Consider the following 20,480-nt stretch of genomic DNA (forward strand, 5'->3'; position numbering starts at 1 on the left):
GGAAATTCCTGGTAAGCTGCTGAAACTTCACCATGGCAATGCAAATCGATAGCTTATCTTTACAGTGCAGTCACCCCCAGACACAAATGCATTTCCGATTGCTCCCCTACCCCATTTTGTCTGTGCTATCTTATGTAAAATGCAGATTCCCCACAGTTTTCTCCTGCTCCCTGTTGTTTAGGTGAAAGCTGTGCGCTTCTCAGTATCCTGCCCTTTCCCCTTTAAATTTGGAGCCCTCAAAATAATCTTCAGAGAAAGGCATAGACCTGTCTCCTGGGTGCATCCTCAACTTTGGCAAATAAATCTCCTAAAGTTACTGAGACCTGTCTCATCATTCTTTGATTGACAGTAACAAGAACACCTCTGCTAGCCAGGCCTCCTCTTCTCTCCCTGCCATAATCTGTGTTGCCACTACAATCTGTTTTGCCAAGATTTAAACCCCTCTTCCATTTTTTTCTATCAACTTAGATGGTTTACACGTTGCTCTGTGGTTCTCCCCTACACATGGTCATAAGTTTGTGTGCCTTTTCTCTTTCTAATCTGCCTTTTGTTAGGTGAATTTTTAGTGAACTTCAGAAGGTTGAGAAAAATGTTTCCCTTGACCCCCACCAGCATGATCGCTCTCCCACAGAAAGACCCAAATGAAGTGTCCCCTACATCTAATGCCATGGCCCCCTTGACTGAAGTCTTTCTATGTTTTAGGAAATGTCATAAATAAGGTTTTATTTTTTATTTTTTAACATCTTGTTGGACCATAAAGGATTGATCTACTGATAGACACCTGATTCTCAATCAGAGCTTTTCCCAAGGGAATTTGTCACGTGGGAAAAAGCTCAAGAAATGGCCTGGCATTTTGGCTCATGCCTGTAATCCCAGCGCTTTGGGAGGCCAAGGTGGGCGAATCACCTGAGGTTGGGAGTTCGAGACCAGCCTGATCAACATGGAGAAACCTTGTCTCTACTAAAAATACAAAATTAGCCAGGCGTGGTGGCACATGCCTGTAATCCCAGCTACTCAGGAGGCTTGAATCGCTTGAACCTGGGAAACGCAGGTTGTGGTGAGCTGAGATCATGCCATTGCACTCCAGCCTGGGCAACAAGAGTGAAATTCCATCTCAAAAAAAAAAAAAAGTCAAGGAATATGGGAGTCATGGGGGCTCTAGAGAGATGGAGGAGCCACAGGTTGCTGGGGCTAAGATATCCTGAGCTGCACTGGTTTCTGAGCTATTCAAGTCCCGGTTGTTTCACCCTTTTCTTTATTTTTGGAGTCACCCAGGATCCTTTCAGCAACCACCTTACACTTGCATTAGAGCCTGTTCTTGTTGTTGCAAACACAAAAAATACACTTAAATAAGATGCTGTAACAGTAGTTCTCAAATCACAGCAACAAGTCTGGTAGCTGTATCCTAGGAGGTTCAAACTCTGTGTTACCTGTTGCTGTGGTTTGATGTGTTCTCCAAAGCCCATGTGTTGGAAACTTCATCCTCAGGGCAATAGTGTTGAGAGGTGGGACTTTTAAGTGATACTTAGGTCATGAGGGATTTTCCTTATGCATGAATTATTGCTGTTTTCTCAGAGGCAAGTTAGTTATTGGGGATTGAAATCCTGATAAAAAGATGAGTTTGTTCTCTCTCTGTCTCTCTCTCTCTCTCGTGACTCCAGGATTGTAAAAAAATAATCTCTGTTCTGTATAAATTACCCAGTCTCAGGTATTCCATTATATTAGCAGGAAATGGACTAAGACACTACTTTATAAAATGTTGCAATTCCCAATGTCCAACTTTTCCTTGATCTGGCTTCATCTACGTGTTTCTTTGCTTGTTACTGATGGTGAAATTTTCCTGTTGTCTCTCATTTACGGCTTACACTATCACGTGCTCTCTATTAATTCATGTCTTCTATTTCCTTCTGTTGCTTTTCTGTAAGCATCTCTTTTCATGTGTCTCATTTTTAGGCTCTCTAAGACATATCATAAAACTCAGTTGATCCCTCACTATCATGTATAAAGCTGTGTTTGGGGGAAGTTCTCCCTCCTGACCTGCTACACCATCAGACAGCCAAAGGAGTGATGCCTTTGCTTTATTTGCACATTCCTGTTTTAAACAGTCATGCCCAGAATTATGTGGCTACTTGGGGCACGTAGTGAAAAATCTGGTTTTTGAAGTCATGCATAAAATTAAGATCTCTTTGTATTTGGTAGTCTCACATCCACTGTGGTCCCTGTTTCAGCACCTCATTGGGATTATTAAACTCATTAGATTCTTTACATGAACTTGAAATGTTCATAGAAATCTCTAGCCATTTCCCTGGTTAAATAAGATAATCTTTGTTTTCGCTAAAGAACATTCGTGGTTGTTTAGTGATGAGGTTAATATTCCCCTCCTTTCCACCTCCACATTGGAAAAACCACCTTGGACTGAGTTTTGAGGAGCAAAGAACTAATCACTTGGCCAAAGGGGCCCTGTATCCCCACAAGTCCTGGGTACTTTTCTCTCAGAGAGAAAAGAAGGTCTGTATGGTTACCTGGAAATGTGATTTTGTATATTCTTGGCATCCAGGGGAGAAAAATCAATAAGCAAACAAGCTACAAACATCTCCCCAGAAATTAAAGGGTCATGCCAAGACTCTAGGCTTTCATTTCCTTCTGTTGCTTGTTAGAATGATGTTCTTGTGGGAAACTGGAGTTCTGCAATCCCCGTTTCTTCTTGACTCCCTACCCTAGCTAAGTACTTTATTCTTAAGAGACTGGCACCAAATCACTTTGTCCTATTATGGAAATGCAAGGTTTGTCTTTTGGATGGATTTCTGAAGACAATGGGTAAAACATTAAAGTTCATTTAATTGCCTGTCTGTCTGGGCAAGGAGTTTGGTTTTTGCCAAACATTCCCCATAGTAAAATGGCAGGATGGTTTTGATTGCCATTGAAACTAAGCAAACATTTAATCCTTTTCCCTTTAAAGAAAAAAGAAAAAAAAAAAAAAGAAAGGTGCAGCTCACTGCCAGTGCTCATTTAGTTTTACATTAACATGTTCTTTGAGACTGAAGCAAATCTGACCGATTTNGTAAAATGGCAGGATGGTTTTGATTGCCATTGAAACTAAGCAAACATTTAATCCTTTTCCCTTTAAAGAAAAAAGAAAAAAAAAAAAAGAAAGGTGCAGCTCACTGCCAGTGCTCATTTAGTTTTACATTAACATGTTCTTTGAGACTGAAGCAAATCTGACCGATTTTCAATGTAAAAATAACTATAAAAACTGTTCTTGGGGCCGGGCGCGGTGGCTCAAGCCTGTAATCCCAGCACTTTGGGAGGCCGAGACGGGCGGATCACGAGGTCAGGAGATCGAGACCATCCTGGCTACCACGGTGAAACCCCGTCTCTACTAAAAAAAAAAAAATACAAAAAAACTAGCCGGGCGAGGTGGCGGGCGCCTGTAGTCCCAGCTACTCGGGAGGCTGAGGCAGGAGAATGGCGTAAACCCGGGAGGTGGAGCTTGCAGTGAGCTGAGATCTGGCCACGGCACTCCAGCCTGGGCGACAGAGCGAGACTCCGTCTCAAAAAAAAAAAAACAAAAAAAACTGTTCTTGGAGTTATTTCCAAACAGAACTAAGATCAGAATTGTTTGAACCATCAGAATCATCTATTTTGAAAAATCGATTCATGAAATGAATCTTCAGGCAACAACTGTTCAAGAAGGATGTGAATATCACAGGTAAGAAAGCTACATTTTCTAAGATGTGACATTGTCAGTGATCTGAAAATATGATTACTGAATTTTGTAAATGGAAATACCACTACAAAAACAGAAAGCTATCAATGGAATGATGTCTTTTGTTTCCAAAGGCAACATACTAGAGTGATTCAAAAATAAGAAGAAGCCAGGTGCGGTGGCTGATGCCTTTAATCCCAACACTTTCGGAGGCTGAGGCAGGTGGATCACTAGAGGTCGGGAGCTCGAGACCAGTCTGGCCAACCTCATCTGGCCAGTGAATGGTGGTAAAACCTCGTCTCTAATGAAAATACAAAAATTAGCCACGTATGGTGGCATGTGCCTATGATCCCAGTTACTCAGGAGGCTGAGGCAGGTAGAATCACTTGAACCTGGAAGGTGGAGGTTGCAGTGAGCTGATATAGAGCCACTGCACTCCAGCCTGGGCGACAGACCAAAAATCTGTCTCAGATAATCATAATCATAATCATAAAAGCGAGATATTTCGTGACAAAGTTTTCTCAGGGTAAACTGCCGCCACAAGTGCCACCGGTGAGTGTTCTCGGGGTAAATGGGAAAAGGGTTAAATGCAAGGCAGGTCATCAGCAAAGTGCAGTACCTGTTTGTGAGCTGATTTTCTCTCCAGTCCAGCATGTTGCTCAATACGATTTTTAAATAGAATAGATATCTCACTGGGGGATAGGCAAGTAACTTAAATTTGTTCATACATAGAGGCAGGGCCGGGAGAGATTAAGAGCACATGTGGTTTAAATGCTGTTATCTTTGCTTTGTGAATAGTGTGGAAGTTGAAAATATTTGCCATTGAAGCAAGTGACTATTTGCCTCAAGGTTAAATAAGGCAAGAAGAGCTTCGGATGCCTGGTCTGCAGTGATGAGTAGAACAGACCCTTCTGCTGTCAGGTGCAGACATTTCTCCTCCACCTTCTTTAAGGCATTAACACTCACTAGACATTGTTCATCTAGAAGTGTCTTGAAAGTGTTAACTCCAGTCTCATTGTGAGTCTTGCTGACTCACGATGACTAGAGGACTTCGATGGCATGCTAGACCTTCCTTCCAGTCACCAGCCTGGATTATTGTACTTATTCTGAGTTGCACAGGTGTTTTACTTTTGTGCCAGGTGGTTGGAAGGAGGCATGTAAAATGGAGTCATTTGTTTTAAAATCATTTTATTTATTGATGCTCTTGTCCAGTGTGTCTGAGGGTGGTACCTGCCTTCCCAGGAGGCAGGAGTGGGGCCCCCAGCTGAGGAGCTTATAGTGCACTCTTAGTTTTTAAGACTTGCTATACAGGGTGCAGTAAAACAAAATGTGCCACTCAAAATGTACTTTTTTGGTATATTTTGATCTTGCTATTAAGAGGGGCTACAATTCAGAGAGGCTGCAGACACAGAAATAGCCCTGCAAAGCTTTCTTCTCTGGCAGAGATTTGCAAGTGCTGAGGAAATGTACCTTAGTGAAGTGAACAGAGGCTAAAAGCCTTTCTCTGAGGCCCCCCTTAATCTGCCTAATTGGATCAAGAAACGATTAACTTCCAGGAAAAAATAGACTAAGATCCTCATACTTTAAAGGTTTGACTGAGAAACTTCTCCATAGGCCACTGTCTATCCTCCTGAGGGCAGTCTGGGGAGCCCCTGAGAGACTCACATCTGTGTGGGGACAGCCTTGGCTCGCCATGAGTACCTCTCCCTCTCCCCCATTACCTGAGACCCCACCTCACCGAGAGACCCCAAGCCCCTATTCTCTCTGTAGCTCAGGATGTGATGAAATCGTCAATCATCTGGTCCTGCTTGGAGTCTCATAATTGCTGCTCCATGTACATGTATATAAATTTATATGCATTTTATGTTAATTATTCCATTGTCAGTGTGTCTTATGTAATCAAGTCATCAAAACTTCAGAAGGGTGAGGAAAGAAAATTCTCTTTGCACCTGCAGGGGTATCTGCATGGTATGCAAACCAGAAAAGTTAAAGGGAAATAATGAACCAGAGTCAGGGAATTAGCAAACATGACCTGGACAATGGCAGCGAAGGAATCATGCACGGCTTCTGTATTGGTATTTACACAACTAAGGTCCATCAGTGCCAAGATCTTTGTCTTTTTTCTTCCCTTCCCTCTTACTGCATACATCTGGACATAGGCCAAGGTTTAGTAAAAGAATCTGTTTAAGATGTGGAAATGGGAAACTCTGTGTGGGAATGTCAATGAGTGTGTGAAAACGTTAAAAATCATGTTGAGAAAAAAAATCTTTCCTTATGCCAGTATATTTACTTGCATAATTATCACCTTTAGTTTTGTAATTATAAGATTTCTAAGAGCCTGGCTGGGTGCAGAGGCTAATGTCTGTAATCCCAGAACTTTGGAAGGCTCAAGCGAGTGGATTGTTTGAGGCCAGGAGTTCATGACCAGCCTGGCTCCTCAATGAGTTAGATGGACTATTGTACGTCTCTTCCCCTAATCTCTTGCCCTTGGCATCAAACTACGTTTCTACTCAGCTCCCCCATAAATAAAAAAGTTTATTTTAGTCAATTTCAGATTACTTCTTGATGCGTCCATGAGACAAGTAGGGGCCTTTTGATTCACCATGTTGCTGAAAAGCGTTCAATGATTTTATATTATATTGTATCAATGTATAATAACTTACCTATTTCTCAACTTACTTTTTGGTTATTGTTTGAGGAAAAGTAAATAGAAGCAATCGGGGCATTGCAAGTTCTGACAGCTCCAAGATGTTGAAATGTATTGTGTGAACTACATTTGTCATGTTCTAATATGCCCTCCAAAGGAAGAAACCAGTGAAAACTATCCCATATGCAAATTATTCATGCATTTATATATAATTAATTTCCAGTTTTTCTTTACAAGTAATGTTTAACAAGATGGAAAATTATATAAAGTAGTTATCAGTTTTTTGGCTAGTTACTTCAAGATAGTCTCTAATAAATCTGGTCGAAGAACAAATACTATTAAGGTACTGCTTGCATATATTAAATGATGTCCAAACTCCAAAAACTGTTACTAATTAACACTCCAAGAAAAACTGCATCAGAATTTCTTTTTTACTTGCACCCTCATCAGGATTATAGCGTTATCAGGACTGCACCTTTATCAGACATGAATCTTTCTCTTACAATGCAAAGAAAGAAAAATCAAAATAAATTTTCTGATTGAAAATGTAAAAAGGGAAATATTTTCACAGTTTTAACTTTAAGTTTTTATTGAGAGCCAACAATTTTTAAAATTTTCATTAGTCATTCCTTTAAATTATGTGTATGTGAGAGAAAGAGGTAAGATGGTTAATTATTTCAAAAGATGCAATATAAAGAAGGGGCATTGTCATGGCATAAACAAAAAAAGGTATTTGTAGCTGGAGGTTTTATAGTCTAACATGTGGTTGCCGTTTGTTCTAGAAATCTTTTTTAATAATTTAAGTAATATAGAGATTTCAAATAGAAAATACTTCAGATAAAAATTAATGAGTTTATTATAACCATATATTATAATAATTTACTTAGGAATTACCTTTGATAAGAAACAAGTGAACTGGATGAAATTTTCTCCACAGACCTTATAAAAGTGCCTATGTACTTCCTCCCACATGTCATTGGTTAATCATTAGTCCCTTTGCAGGGGGCCATTTCCTGCCCATTGCTTCTGTAATCTCTGAGGGGAAGAAGCAGCAAACATTTGCTAGTCAGACAAGTGACAGGAAATGGATTCCAAACACCAGCGTGTGAAGCTAAATGATGGCCACTTCATGCCTGTATTGGGATTTGGCACCTATGCACCTCCAGAGGTAAGAATAATTTCTCTTGGTTTTGAGATTTCAAAAGAATAAACCTAGTAGAAATTAAACCCATCTTGGGTTGTAAGGTTTGTGTTCCTGCCTTACTCTGAATGACTCACAGGTCTAGGTTTCCTAGGCTAGAAGAAAACAAGTAGTCAATCCTTGTTCAGCATTGAGGTCCGTTCCTATGGTCAGGTACTGCTTATTTTTAGTTTGTGCACTGTTTCTTCTGTTCGTGTCTACTTCCCAGCTTGGCAGAATATGTAAAACTCAGCATTGAAGAACAGTGTCCGTCAGCTCTCTCTGGTGGAGATTAATTGCAATAGGAGTGATTGTTCTGTAACTGAAGAAATCTTTCCTTCTTCCAAGAACATACGATCCAGAGAAATATTTATAGTAAAAATTACTGGATACAGTGTTTACAAAACTGTTGGCAGAGTATCACTATTCTGATGGGCGTTGGTGAGCGCCACCCAATATTACTGGACCTGGACTAGAGTTTCCACTGTACTACTTTCACTTTAAAAAAAAAAATTCCTGAAAGAAAAAATACAACCTCATTTTAAGTAAAATCTAGAACCTAACAAAGGAAAGCCTAAATTCTTAGTCCTTTTCATATGCATCATATTTGTATCAAAGTGGTAGAAGTGGTCTTATGACACAAAAGTGAACAAAATAGATACCTAATTTTCTAGATAGAACTACTGGAAGAAAACTTGTATCCCAAGACTGTCCTCAGGCTACTAAGTGTGTGAATAGCGACTAATTATCGAAATTTGAGTCTCACTTTATCGATAAGTTGTGATGATCTACAAGGATACATTTTCTAGACCATTGACAAAAATGGTTTAATTTTTAATATAAATTGGCATGGTCTGGAAGTGAAAATAAGGACACCACTGAAGCGGCAGCCTTGGTAAACCTTTGAGTTGGTATCTAGTTCCTTGTAATTTCAACGAAAAAAGAAAGCTTCTTAAATACATGTAAAAATGGAAAACAGTTTATATTTTTGTCATTAAAAAAATACCCTTCAAATCTTTATCCAAATTTGTTCAATAAGTCAGTAATTTTAAATTTCACTGGAATTCTATCTTTCCTGAAAGAGATAGCCTTATTTTTTTATGGCAGAAAGGTACCTTACTAAATTCTTACAGATATTGGTGAATTTTTAATGTATAAACCGATATCCTCAGAGTATACGTCTTTACTCCTAGTGTTCAGTTCTGTTGTGTAGCCAGAATGGCTGTGCAGAAAAGACTTGACATAATAGACTACTATTCACAGATGCATTATCTCCCATGTGAATGCTAGTCGGGTCAGTGTAACTAGCACCCAGTCAAAATCTCAAGAACTGAGACATCAAATAACGTCTCTTGTAGACAGCATTTCCCAAACATGATGTTGGAGGAAGTCTGAGTGAATGTTCTGTGTAATATCACTGGGAGAGAACTCATATGAGCTTGAACTGTTTCCCTTCTATACTCTGTGTGATTTTTACCATGTATAATGTCACTATATTAAAAAAATAATTAGGACTATTTGAGTCCTGTTAACTTTTCCAACAAATCACTGAATCTGAGGGTGTTGTTTGGTACCTCCATTATAGTGATCAACCAGAGATTCCTGGGACTGAAGGTAAGTTTCTGGAATGCTCAACCTTTATTACTAACCAGGAAAGACCCAGGCAAACTGAGATGGAATTTTCACCCCACATAGAGACAGGAGGAAAAGCTGATTCTTGTAGAAGTCAAGGCTTGTGCCTGAACTACCTCTCAGCCACACTGATCACCAGATACTACCTTTGGTTGCTTCTCCAGGTTCCCAGAAGTAAAGCTTTGGAGGTCACAAAATTAGCAATAGAAGCTGGGTTCCGCCATATAGATTCTGCTCATTTGTACAATAATGAGGAGCAGGTTGGACTGGCCATCCGAAGCAAGATTGCAGATGGTAGTGTGAAGAGAGAAGACATATTCTACACTTCAAAGGTACTGTTCCTATGATGGGCATGTGTGCATATACACTTAATGTGATTGTGTGAAGATGACAATTCTATGACTGGATCCGTAGTTGTGGGTGAATTTTGCTTCTGGGTTCAAATTTATTCACACCTATTCACATATTAAAACTGAAATCAAACTCAGGGAATGATGATCACTTTTCATTTTGACTGCATTCCAATTTATGACCTGAAAGTCCCTTTACTTTTTTGAGCTCCAGCTGCCATCAGTGTGATTTGACATGAGGTATAGAATCACAGAGAACGATAATCATGCTATGGTTTTTCTTATCTCCTGGGTAATTTTCTAAGATTTCTTATTATTCTCTCAACTGCTATCTTTATCAGTGAGATAGAAAGCAATATAAGAATGCAGCCATAAAAAAGGATGAGTTTGCGTCCTTTGTAGGGACATGGATGCAGCTGGAAACCATCATTCTTAGCAAACTATCACAAGAAGAGAAAACCAAACACCGCATGTTCTCACTCATAGGTGGGAACTGAACAATGAGAAAACTTGGACTCGGGAAGGGGAACATCACACACTGGGGCCTATCATGGGGAGGGGGGAGGGGGGAGGGATTGCATTGGGGAGTTATACATGATATAAATGATGACTTGATGGGTGCTGACGAGTTGATGGGTGCAGCACACCAACATGGCCCAAGTATACATATATAACAAACCTGCACGTTATGCACATGTACCCTAGAACTTAAAGTAAAAAAAAAAAAAAAAAAAAGAATGCTCTGGGAGTATTAAATAATAGATACTTAAAGTGTCCTAAATTGTGTCCAGCATAATGAACATGTTCAAAACTTGTTTTACCCCCCTTTTAGGTTGCTTTAGTTTCTAAGCAACATAAATAGCTATTCTTAAGCATTGGGTTGAATGGATAGAAGAATTAGACTGTTAAAATGAGTTGTAAACTCTACGGAAGATAATTCAGGTAAAGCATGGTTGTTACTTGATACTAATTTTTACATTTTAAGAATTTACTCCTATTATTCAGTAGATGTACAAACTATTCATCCAACATATAATAAAGTTCATAAGGATAGGTCAGAGCCAAAGGAATCATGAGAAGGAAGAGAATATGTTTGCCAGTGGTCATAAATTTTGAAGCAGTAGAAAAATGTCTAAATATTAGATGGCACGAACTAATAAGATTTGTTCAAGTATTCATTCAAAATCACCTCCATTCTTTAACCTCTGCAGCTTTGGTCCACTTTTCATCGACCAGAGTTAGTCCGACCAGCCTTGGAAAACTCGCTGAAAAATGCTCAATTGGACTATGTTGACCTCTATCTCATTCATTCTCCAGTGTCTCTAAAGGTATACAGTTTGAGTATGAGCATAAAATTGCACTTCTGCTGTCATTATAAACATTGTTTATATGGATAGTTGAACAGAGCTTTTTCTTAGGAGGATGTAGGGATTATTACATGGAAGAAGAACCATAAGTATAACACCTAATTTCCTTTCTTTTGAGTAAATTTTGAATCCTACTTCTCTAATGCACACCTACAAGAGAAGAGAGTATAGCAACCTCAAAGCCTCTTCTTTGAAAACTTGAGGAAATTACAATAGTCTTTTTCAAGGCACTGTCTTGGTTATAGCTTTTGAGTCCATCTCCTGGGATGTTCACAGACACAGAGTTTCATGCAGTTGTGATGCCCAACAAAACTGCTGCACATGTGGTACACAATGAGTTTCCACCATCTCTCACCATTTCAAGCTGAAGCAGATTTGGCAGAAGCCACTATGCATGGTTCTTAAATTAGAAACCCTTAATGTGGACTTGCAAAGCTTTATTTTTCTGCCGCCTCTTCTTTCACAATAGAGTCTGAAGCTGTATTTAGCCATGAATTACTGTGTAGTGTATAACTTTTGATTTAAAGTTACAGGAAACTACTCAGGCTATTTAATGCAAAAGATTTTACTGAGTTATGTAAAATGGGAAGTCAAAGACATGGCTACATTTAAGGATATGAAATAGTCTACAAAAATGTACCCTTTGTCTATTCTTATCTCTAAACTCCAACACTTTTTTTTATTATTGTTGACCCAAACTTTTTCATTGGTGGCGATTATGGCTTTGGAGCAGTTCAAGGCTCATGGTCATCACCCTAAGAGAGCTCCTCTGGGTCTCCCTAACTCCCTCTTCTGCTAACCCTGTGTGATTCTCAGTCCTACCCATAGAATATCAAATCTTCAGTTGGTCTGATAATCCCACCAGGTACAAGAGTACTATCCATTATTTTTGGATATCAAGGTATTTCCAAATCAAAGAGAGGTACTTCAACAGAGGAAATTATAAGGGCAGAATAAAGTGACATAAGTCAACTATGAAACTCGATTAAGACCTAGAAAATGGTCCTTTTCCATACATATAACATTTGTAAGAGATTAGAGGAAGCTTGTCTCCTGAATACATTCCTTACACCTTCATATGTAAAACACATAGCACACATCACTTTCTGGAGCGTTGTACCACCTGTCTCATGGAGGATGAGTGTCCTTAAAGGTATCTGGGATCACAGCTATGAGTGTCCTTAAAGGTATCTGGGGAAATTCATTTGTGACATCATTAAAATGACTGCTTCTATTTCAGCCAGGTGAGGAACTTTCACCAAGAGATGAAAATGGAAAAATAATATTTGACATAGTGGATCTGTGTACCACTTGGGAGGTGAGTGCTTGGCGGAGAGGACACAGAGAAGGATGACAAAAAGAGAAAGTCTGGATTCTTTCATAGCTTCACAGATTCAACAGGAAAGAATGGAATATGCACCATTAGATCTAGAAATTCAGAAACTACAAGAGTAGTTTTGGTGAGATGAAGGGAAAAACACATGAGAGGAATGTTTAGAGAGTGGGGCACAAGACTTGGAGGAAAGGAGAACAGGAATCTCTTTCCTTGCCTATGCATTAATCTATCCATTTTCCTAAGGAAGAGATAGAAATTCTTACTCTTGCTGCCACTATCTTCTTCCCCTATTTGCTATTTGAATTTTTCTCTTCTTGACAATCACTGCTAGCTATTTTCATTGTCATATTTTGAAAGTTGTTGCTCTCACATTTCTGTCTTGCATTTATCGTGATAAGCCAACTGCACAAATAATTCCTCACAACCCCTTTCTCCCCAGGCCATGGAGAAGTGTAAGGATGCAGGTTTGGCCAAGTCCATCGGGGTGTCAAACTTTAACCACAGGCTACTGGAGATGATCCTCAACAAGCCAGGACTCAAGTACAAGCCCGTCTGCAACCAGGTGAGCTCCCTTGGCCTCCTCTCCTTTTGGTTCTTCATGCCCCTCTTCCTGTCCTATTGCCAAATATCTGTTTGTTTTGTCCCACTTATCTTTGTGAAGCAGAAGATTCTAGAGAGCAAAGCTTCTGTCAAGAAAGGCATGCAGATTTCTTATTTGTACCCTGCTTGGAAAAGTATTAGGGAAAAATTGGAATGAGTTTAATGTTGAATCGTGTGTAATATTTAAGGGAGGTCCATTTGATCAAGGAGGCCTGGAATCATCAATTAGAACTCAAGGAAAGGTGGACTTACCTCTAAGCTATGAAAGATGACCAGAGAGTTCATGGGTGAAGGTGATTTGGAGGGAATGGTGTATAGATATGAAGCTATGAAAAGATGAAATGAGCTGTACATAAACAAGAGAGTTAGAATAAGAGAAGAGAGGTACTAGGGGTTTACATGGAATTTGGATGCCTGAATGCCTCTTCTTGATATTTCAAGAATTCTTGACCAGGGGCATAGATATACTAAAAATTAGCTGCAGACAATGAAGGTCATCCATGTCAGAAAGCGAAAAATTAGGCTGGGTGCAGTGGCTCATGCCTGTAATCCCAGCAGTTTGGGAGGCCGAGGCAGGCGAATCACCTGAGGTTGGGAGTTCGAGACCTGCCTGACCAACATGGAGAAATCCCTTCTCTACTAAAAATACAAAAAATTAGCTGGGTGTGGTGGCACACACCTGTAATCCCAGCTACTTGGGAGGCTGAGGCAGGAGAATCGCTTGAACCCGGGAGGCAGAGATTGTGGTGAGCCGAGGTCATGCTATTGCACTCCAGCCTGGGCAACAAGAGTGAAACTCCGTCTCAAAAAAAAAAAAAAAGAAAGAAAGAAAGAAAAATTACCTGTTTATGGAGATAACTGTTCACAGTGGATGAAATCAACACTGAGGAACTTTAGCAGAACGTAGACCTGACCTATCATTGCCCGTATCTTAGTCTGCTACTTCTCTTTGGGGTCTGTCATCCAATCAATTGTTTAAACACATCTATCCTATGCATGGTTTTTTCATAGCTTAGGAATAAGTCCTTTTTTTCCCCCTGAGTTATTGTTGATTCCAGGGCTCCTTGATCAAATTGACTTCCCCCAAATGTCACAAAAAAATTCAAAATTAAAGTCACTCCACCTTTTACTAATTTACACTTTTGTATTCTTACTTTCATACAACCTAGAGCCAATGAGTAAAGATCTAAAATTGAAATATGAAGTATATAAAATTGTGAATTTGGCATAATGATACAGTTCCATCATATTAAAATAGAAACATTAAGAAAATTAATGTGGTTTTAATATTAGTCCTTCAATTTTTTATTATGACAATTTTCAAACTTTCAGAAAATTTGATAAAAATAATACATGATTCAACATTATCATTTATATTCAAAATTGTTAACACTTTGCCACATTGCCAAATATTTATGGCAAATATTTATGTGGGTATATCTGCATAAATACATATAATATTTTCAAAACGTCTTCAAAATAAATTGGAAAGATGACAATTCACCTCTACAGGCCTAAATATTATGTCACAGAGCTGAAGATATTCTTCCAGTTACAGTATAATTATTGTATCTAAGAAAACTAACTGCAATGCCTTCATGTCATTTAACATCCAGTCTATATTTGAATTCCCATTGTTTAATGGAAATGTCTTTTATGGCACTCCCTTTTAAAACAGAATGGAAATGAGTTATGAGATGATCTGTTCTTTATAATCATATGTTTTCCATTCAGCAATTACTAATAATCCACTGGGTGATAATTCTCAACAGAAGAAGACATATTCCATGACAAATTTTCACATATGATTGTGTATATATCACTAATATTTTTGTATTTTATGGTTATTATTGTATTATTTTTTGGAGTTTTAGATAATCATTTTCAATTTTAAAACTTATTTAACTATTCTTATGTGACATTTTACTATGAAAAAAATCTTTCACCAAATCAAAATGAAGAACAAATATTTCTCAAAGACAAAGTAAAAGTTTAATACTTTCCTCTAAATGTCAATTTCCTGATAAAGAAATTACTGTAATAACCACCAATGGTAGAGGCAAATTATTTTGTTCTTTCTTGTTCTCTCATTATCTCACGCATGACTATGGACTTGGACATTTTTCCTTAAGATTTTTAATTCATTTTATTAATTTTTGTTAGTGCTTATTCTTACCCAATGGGTAAATTTTTTTCTTGATGCTGAAATCTATCAAACATCACCAGTGACATTTCTTTGAAAGTAGTGCTTTTGTCTTTCAGACTTGCCCCCATGAGTCCTTGACCAAATTCTTGCTTTCTGGCACAATCTGATGCCAAAGGTTCTAAGAATCTTACTGTATCCCAGATATGGAATTTGTTACATCTCCTTCTAGTTATCAAAGGTCTTTGGAAGCCAGGAGCTGATTCATAGATGAGCTTCTGTTCAGAAATGGCATTTCTATTTATACTTTTAGGAGATATGGATATAAAATTTATTTCTATGAAAAAGAGTATTACTTGACAATAATATCCTTAGCTCAGATATAATACTATACTGATTATTATTCAGCTTCTTCACTTTCACCTTTTTTATATTAACACAATTATTTCATATAAATTGATGCTTCTCTCTTTTGGTCAACTGCAGGTAGAATGTCATCCGTATTTCAACCAGAGTAAATTGCTAGATTTCTGCAAGTCAAAAGATATTGTTCTGGTTGCCTATAGTGCTCTGGGATCTCAGCGAGACAAACGATGGTAATAAAAACAATGGGACCTTTACATAAACCTCCATTTTGCAGAAAATTTTTTAGTCAGAGCATCCTCCGTTTCCTGTAGTCTCAAGTGGCTCAGAGAGAGGAGAGAACTGCATTTCTGATGAGATCTGAGATGATGCTAATGGTGGTGCTTGGGGGCCTCGCTTGAGCAGCTCTGGTGCAGAGTAGACAACTTACTCTGTTTAGGGAACTGCTTAACAAACTGCATCCCCAGCCTCAGGGCCTCAGCATTTCTGCCTTTCCTTCCAGGGTGGACCCAAACTCCCCGGTTCTCTTGGAGGACCCAGTCCTTTGTTCCTTGGCAAAAAAGCACAAGCGAACCCCAGCACTGATTGCCCTGCGCTACCAGCTGCAGCGTGGCGTTGTGGTCCTGGCCAAGAGCTACAACGAGCAACGGATCAGAGAGAACGTGCAGGTGAGGAGCAGGGCTGTGGGCCTCAGGGCTGCTGCACCGTGTCCTTCACACGTGTGCTTCTTGTAAGGCTCTGAGGACACCCTTGGTCCAGCTCCATTTCCCTGTATTTCCTACATGAACGCTTTGCGTGCATCATAAGGGTTTCTTCTACTCTACCACGGGAGATGCAGCACAGGTAGAGAGAATTAGGATGGGACCCAAAAAAAAATGGAGATTTGTAAATTTCAGCATTAAGTTGACAATCTACTCTACATCCCTGCACCAGGAACATCATGTTTTCATGTTGTGTTTTTTGTTTGGTTTTGGTGTTTGCTGTTTTTCTTTATTGAGACAGAGTCTCGCTCTGTCTTCCAGGCTGGAGTGCAGCGGCGCAATCTCAGCTCACTGCAAGCTCCGCCTCCCGGGTTCATGCCATTCTCCTGCTTCAGACTCCCGAGTAGCTGGGACTACAGGCGCCCGCCACCACGCCTGGCTAATTTTTGTATTTTTTTTTTTTTTTTTTTTTTTTTTTTAGTAGATATGGGGTTTCACTGTGTTGGCCAGGATGGGGGTTTGGGGGTTTTTTTGAAACAGAGTCTCGCTCTGTCTCCCAGGCAGGATGATTCTCCTGCCTCAGCCTCCTGAGTAGCTGGGATTACAGGCGCCTACCACCATGCCTGGCTAATTTTTGTAGCTTTTAGTAGAGAGGGTGTTTCGCCATGTTGGCCAGGCTGGTTCCAAACTCCTGACCTCAGGCGACCCACCTGCCTTGGCCTCCCAAAGTGGTATTACAGGCGTGAGCCACCTCTCCTGGCCTCCTCTTCATGTTCTGAAATGAGGAGTTGCATTAGGTGTTCTTTAGTCTACCAATCATTGTGGAATTTTTATTTCCATTTCTTTGTACACTCAGTTAAAACGTCACATATTTCATCACTTGAAGTTTTCTGTTTGTATACTGCCTAAGTGTTTGACTATTAGTTGCTTGTCTTTTTTTTAAGTATAGGAGACCATAATTATACTATTAAATAGAGTTGTTAAGCAAATCACCCTCAACATAGGGATTTAAAATGAAAACCACTTGTTTGCTCAGGATTCTCTAGTTAGTAGCGTGGCCTCAGCCTGAACTTAGTCAAGTTCTGTTCTTGGCTGGGCTCTCTCTCACGTGTTTGCAGGACGAGATAGCTCTGCTTCAAGATGTCAATGGGACATCTGTCTGGGTGCCGTTTTCTCCTCCATATAGTTCAACCTCCAGCCATCCAGTCCAGACTTCACTTCACCACATGGCATGATCCCAAGGCAGTAAGTGGACACATGCAAAAGCCTTTTCATGTCTAGGCTCAGGGTTGCCACACCATTGCTTCTGGCAAATCTTACCCACTAATGCAAGTTACAGGACAGGCCAGACTCAAGGGATGGGTAAATAGACACCACCACTTATTGGAAGGCACTAGAAATTCATATAACCAAGCAAGTGGATACAGGGACATGTGACTGGAGGGAGTATTTCTTATTAATCTATCTCATATATCTGACTGATTAATATATGATGGATTAATATATATGTGATAGGTCAATATATATGATGGAATGATACATATATTATAGTTTAATAAGTTATATATGATAGATTACACATATTATATATACATATATATATTCTAGGTATTAATCCTTCAGAGATTTAGATGTATTATTGAAGTACCATCTCCCAAATTGCATCTGTGTTGTGATTTTCTCTGTAGTTATGTTTTCATGAACAAAAGTTGCTACTTTTCATGTAATTAAATTATTCATGCCTCTTTCCTGTGGTTGATGAGTGGCATGTCTTTTATTATATTGGGAATGTGACAATCTTTTAATATGTTATCTTGCAAAATTGGTAATTCTCTTTACTTATAAATTAGTTGTAAAATCAAATTAATTTCTTTTCAATGTAAAATAAAATCCAAATATGCACATGGAATTTCTAAATTGATATCAAAAGGTCCCACCAATAATTATTGAAAAGCATTCATATTTGCTCACATATCTTGATTTTTTACCTCTACCATAAATGAAACATTCACAAATAATATCTTGCCGCTCTTTTGTCTTCAATTGACTTACTTTTCTGTACTGTCTAAATAGTGAAAGGTCTTGCTACCAGAATGGTACAACTTTTATTCTAACGCTTTATTTTATTTGATAATATTTTGATTATTCTTGACTATTTTGTTTTACGAAATTTTGAAACATCATTTTAGTCTTTGGTTGATATTGTAATGAAACTGCAGCTCAATATGAAAAGAACTGACTTTGTGACAATATTGAGACTTTCAACCCATGATGAATTTCCAACTATTTAAATGGCTTTTTTAATATATATTTCATTAATTTTGTAACATTCTCCATTAAACCATATGTATATATTTTCAAATATTTATCCATAGAATACTGAAAATTATTAGAATCTCTTGATAGCGTTTTCCTTTTTTGTGGATTTTCTAATGTATAGAAATGTTAAAAGAAAAATGTAATGAACACCTTTTACCTAGACTCATTGTTAACTTGTTAATGTTTTTTATTCTCTCTCTCTCATTCTCTGTATCACTATTACAGAGTGATTTATTCAGTTTACAGATTATTCAATTCAATGTGTTAGCAATTAGTGACATCTTCTTGATATTTAAAGTCTCTCAAATTTAGAGAGTGAGTTACACTGCAAGCCTGTATCTGTTTCCTTTAAACGTGAAATTGTTAGTATTTAGACCATTCCTGCCTTGAATTATGTTGAAAACAAATGTTGTTTGCATTATACCTGTTTATTAAAGAGATATAGAAATTCAACAATATCTATCGAACTTACTACATAATCTTACGCTATTTAAAAATTTGCCTCTAGATTCTTATGGGTCTTCTAAGTATATAACCCTATCGTGTGTGCACAATGTCAGCTCTGTTTCTTCTCCATTTTATGTTGAGATTTTCTCTTTGTCTGCAGTTTTGTGCAGTTTCAGTATATAATATCTAGGAATGGATTTCTGCTTATTTTTCGTGTGATATTCATTGATCACCTGAGTGTCTAGAGATGACTTCTATAACTGTTTAAAACTTACCAATATTTTAAGTATTGTCTCTGCACCCTACTGTCTAATATACTTGTGGGTTCACAATTGGCAATTATGCAATCTAAAAATAATAAAAGATTTTATTTCTGTGACAGGTTTTGAATTCCAGTTGACTTCAGAGGACATGAAAGCCATAGATGGCCTAAACAGAAATCTCCGATATTTTAACAGTGATAGGTAAGTTTCCTTTGTAAATGAGTGACCTAATTTATTTTTGGAGAAGAAATGTAGGATGGGTGTTGAGAGTGACTTCCATACCAGAGGGACAGAGGCCAATGTGAGTCAGAGGTGAGACAGGAGCTTTCTGGAACTCTCCTGCTGGATTCACTCCAGAGCTCTGTTCTCTGGCAGGGTGAGTGGACAGGGATCAGCGTGGGTCAACCTGTGCCTCTGCTCTCCTGATTCCATGGAACTTTTCAGAGCAGCCCACATCATTGCCAAATCTGCACCTTCCTTGTAGGCCTCGTGTTTCTACCACTGGACATGCTGTGGATACTGCACATGTCACCTCATGAGATGTTTCCAAATCTGTGCTCATATCACATTCTCCCAAACCTGCTCAGCTCCTTGTCAAACCAAAAACATTTCCATCAACTTTGTGGTCCAGGTGCCAGTTCCCACCTCCTTCATATGGAATTGCTTGCTAGATCCTATCAGTTCAGCATCTTTTATTATTTCAAATGTTTTTCCTCCTTCTCCTTGCATGTTTGTTCATGCCCCAAACTCTGCTTTTGCCTCCAGAAAGGCTTCCTTAGGGAGTGAATAGGAGTGCTTGTCCTTGACTTCCTGCAATATGGAGATCTCAAGGCAGAGAATTTTTTAAAAATTAAAATCAAAGAAAGAGTGTGGAGGCAGAAGCTCCATTGTTATATACAATTTATAGCCGATAAAAGATCTTTAGTACTCGTTCATGGTCTAAGGTTCTAGGATTCATAGACGGTCATTCATGTAATGAGGGAAAAGCGAGAAGTTATGGCCAGGCGCAGTGGCTCACGCCCATAATCCTAGCACTTTGGGAGGCCAAGGTGGGTGGATTGACTGAGGTCAGGAGTTTGAGACCAGCCTGGACAACATGGTGAAACCCTGTCTCTACTAAAAATACAAAAATTAGCCAGGCATGGTGACACTTACCTGTAATCCCAGCTACTTGAAAGGCTGAGGCAGGAGAATTGCTTGAACCCAGGAGGCAGAGGATGTAGCAGTGAGCTGAGATCACACCACTGCACTCCAGCCTGGGTAAGAGAGAGGCTCCATCTCAAAAAAAAAAAAAAAAAAAAAAAAACAGCAGGAAGTTATGTAAACTGCTGGCAGTGGAGATTTTAACAAGTGATAGGGTGAGATCGTGTGTGAAAAAGCATGAGCACGGGGCCCTTCATAAGTGCTTAAAATTGGTAGGTTGGCC

General features: G+C 38.8%; 1 protein-coding gene across 5 annotated transcripts in view; it reads left to right on the forward strand.

The window, feature by feature from the left end:
• The first annotated feature begins 3,577 nt into the window (after nt 1–3,577).
• Nucleotides 3,578–20,480, forward strand: part of LOC108532990 (aldo-keto reductase family 1 member C3 homolog) — a 41,488-nt gene continuing 24,585 nt past the window's right edge. For 2 of the 5 annotated variants that reach the window (XM_017877308.1, XM_017877309.1), the window contains exons 1-10: nt 3,905–3,993; nt 4,505–4,627; nt 7,356–7,521; nt 9,330–9,497; nt 10,727–10,843; nt 12,123–12,200; nt 12,658–12,780; nt 15,448–15,557; nt 15,827–15,994; nt 19,175–19,255. In XM_017877308.1, coding sequence (XP_017732797.1) covers nt 7,438–7,521; nt 9,330–9,497; nt 10,727–10,843; nt 12,123–12,200; nt 12,658–12,780; nt 15,448–15,557; nt 15,827–15,994; nt 19,175–19,255 — 929 coding nt within the window. In that variant the 5' untranslated portion in view covers nt 3,905–3,993; nt 4,505–4,627; nt 7,356–7,437. Of the gene's footprint in view, nt 3,710–3,901; nt 3,994–4,504; nt 4,628–7,355; nt 7,522–9,329; nt 9,498–10,726; nt 10,844–12,122; nt 12,201–12,657; nt 12,781–15,447; nt 15,558–15,826; nt 15,995–19,174; nt 19,256–20,480 lie in introns of those variants that run through there. The other 3 variants (XM_017877306.1, XM_017877310.1, XM_017877307.1) reach the window with 3 other exon arrangements.

This window comes from Rhinopithecus bieti, unplaced genomic scaffold (genome assembly GCF_001698545.2).
Source record: "Rhinopithecus bieti isolate Rb0 unplaced genomic scaffold, ASM169854v2 scaffold_11241, whole genome shotgun sequence".
Taxonomy (NCBI): domain Eukaryota; kingdom Metazoa; phylum Chordata; class Mammalia; order Primates; family Cercopithecidae; genus Rhinopithecus; species Rhinopithecus bieti.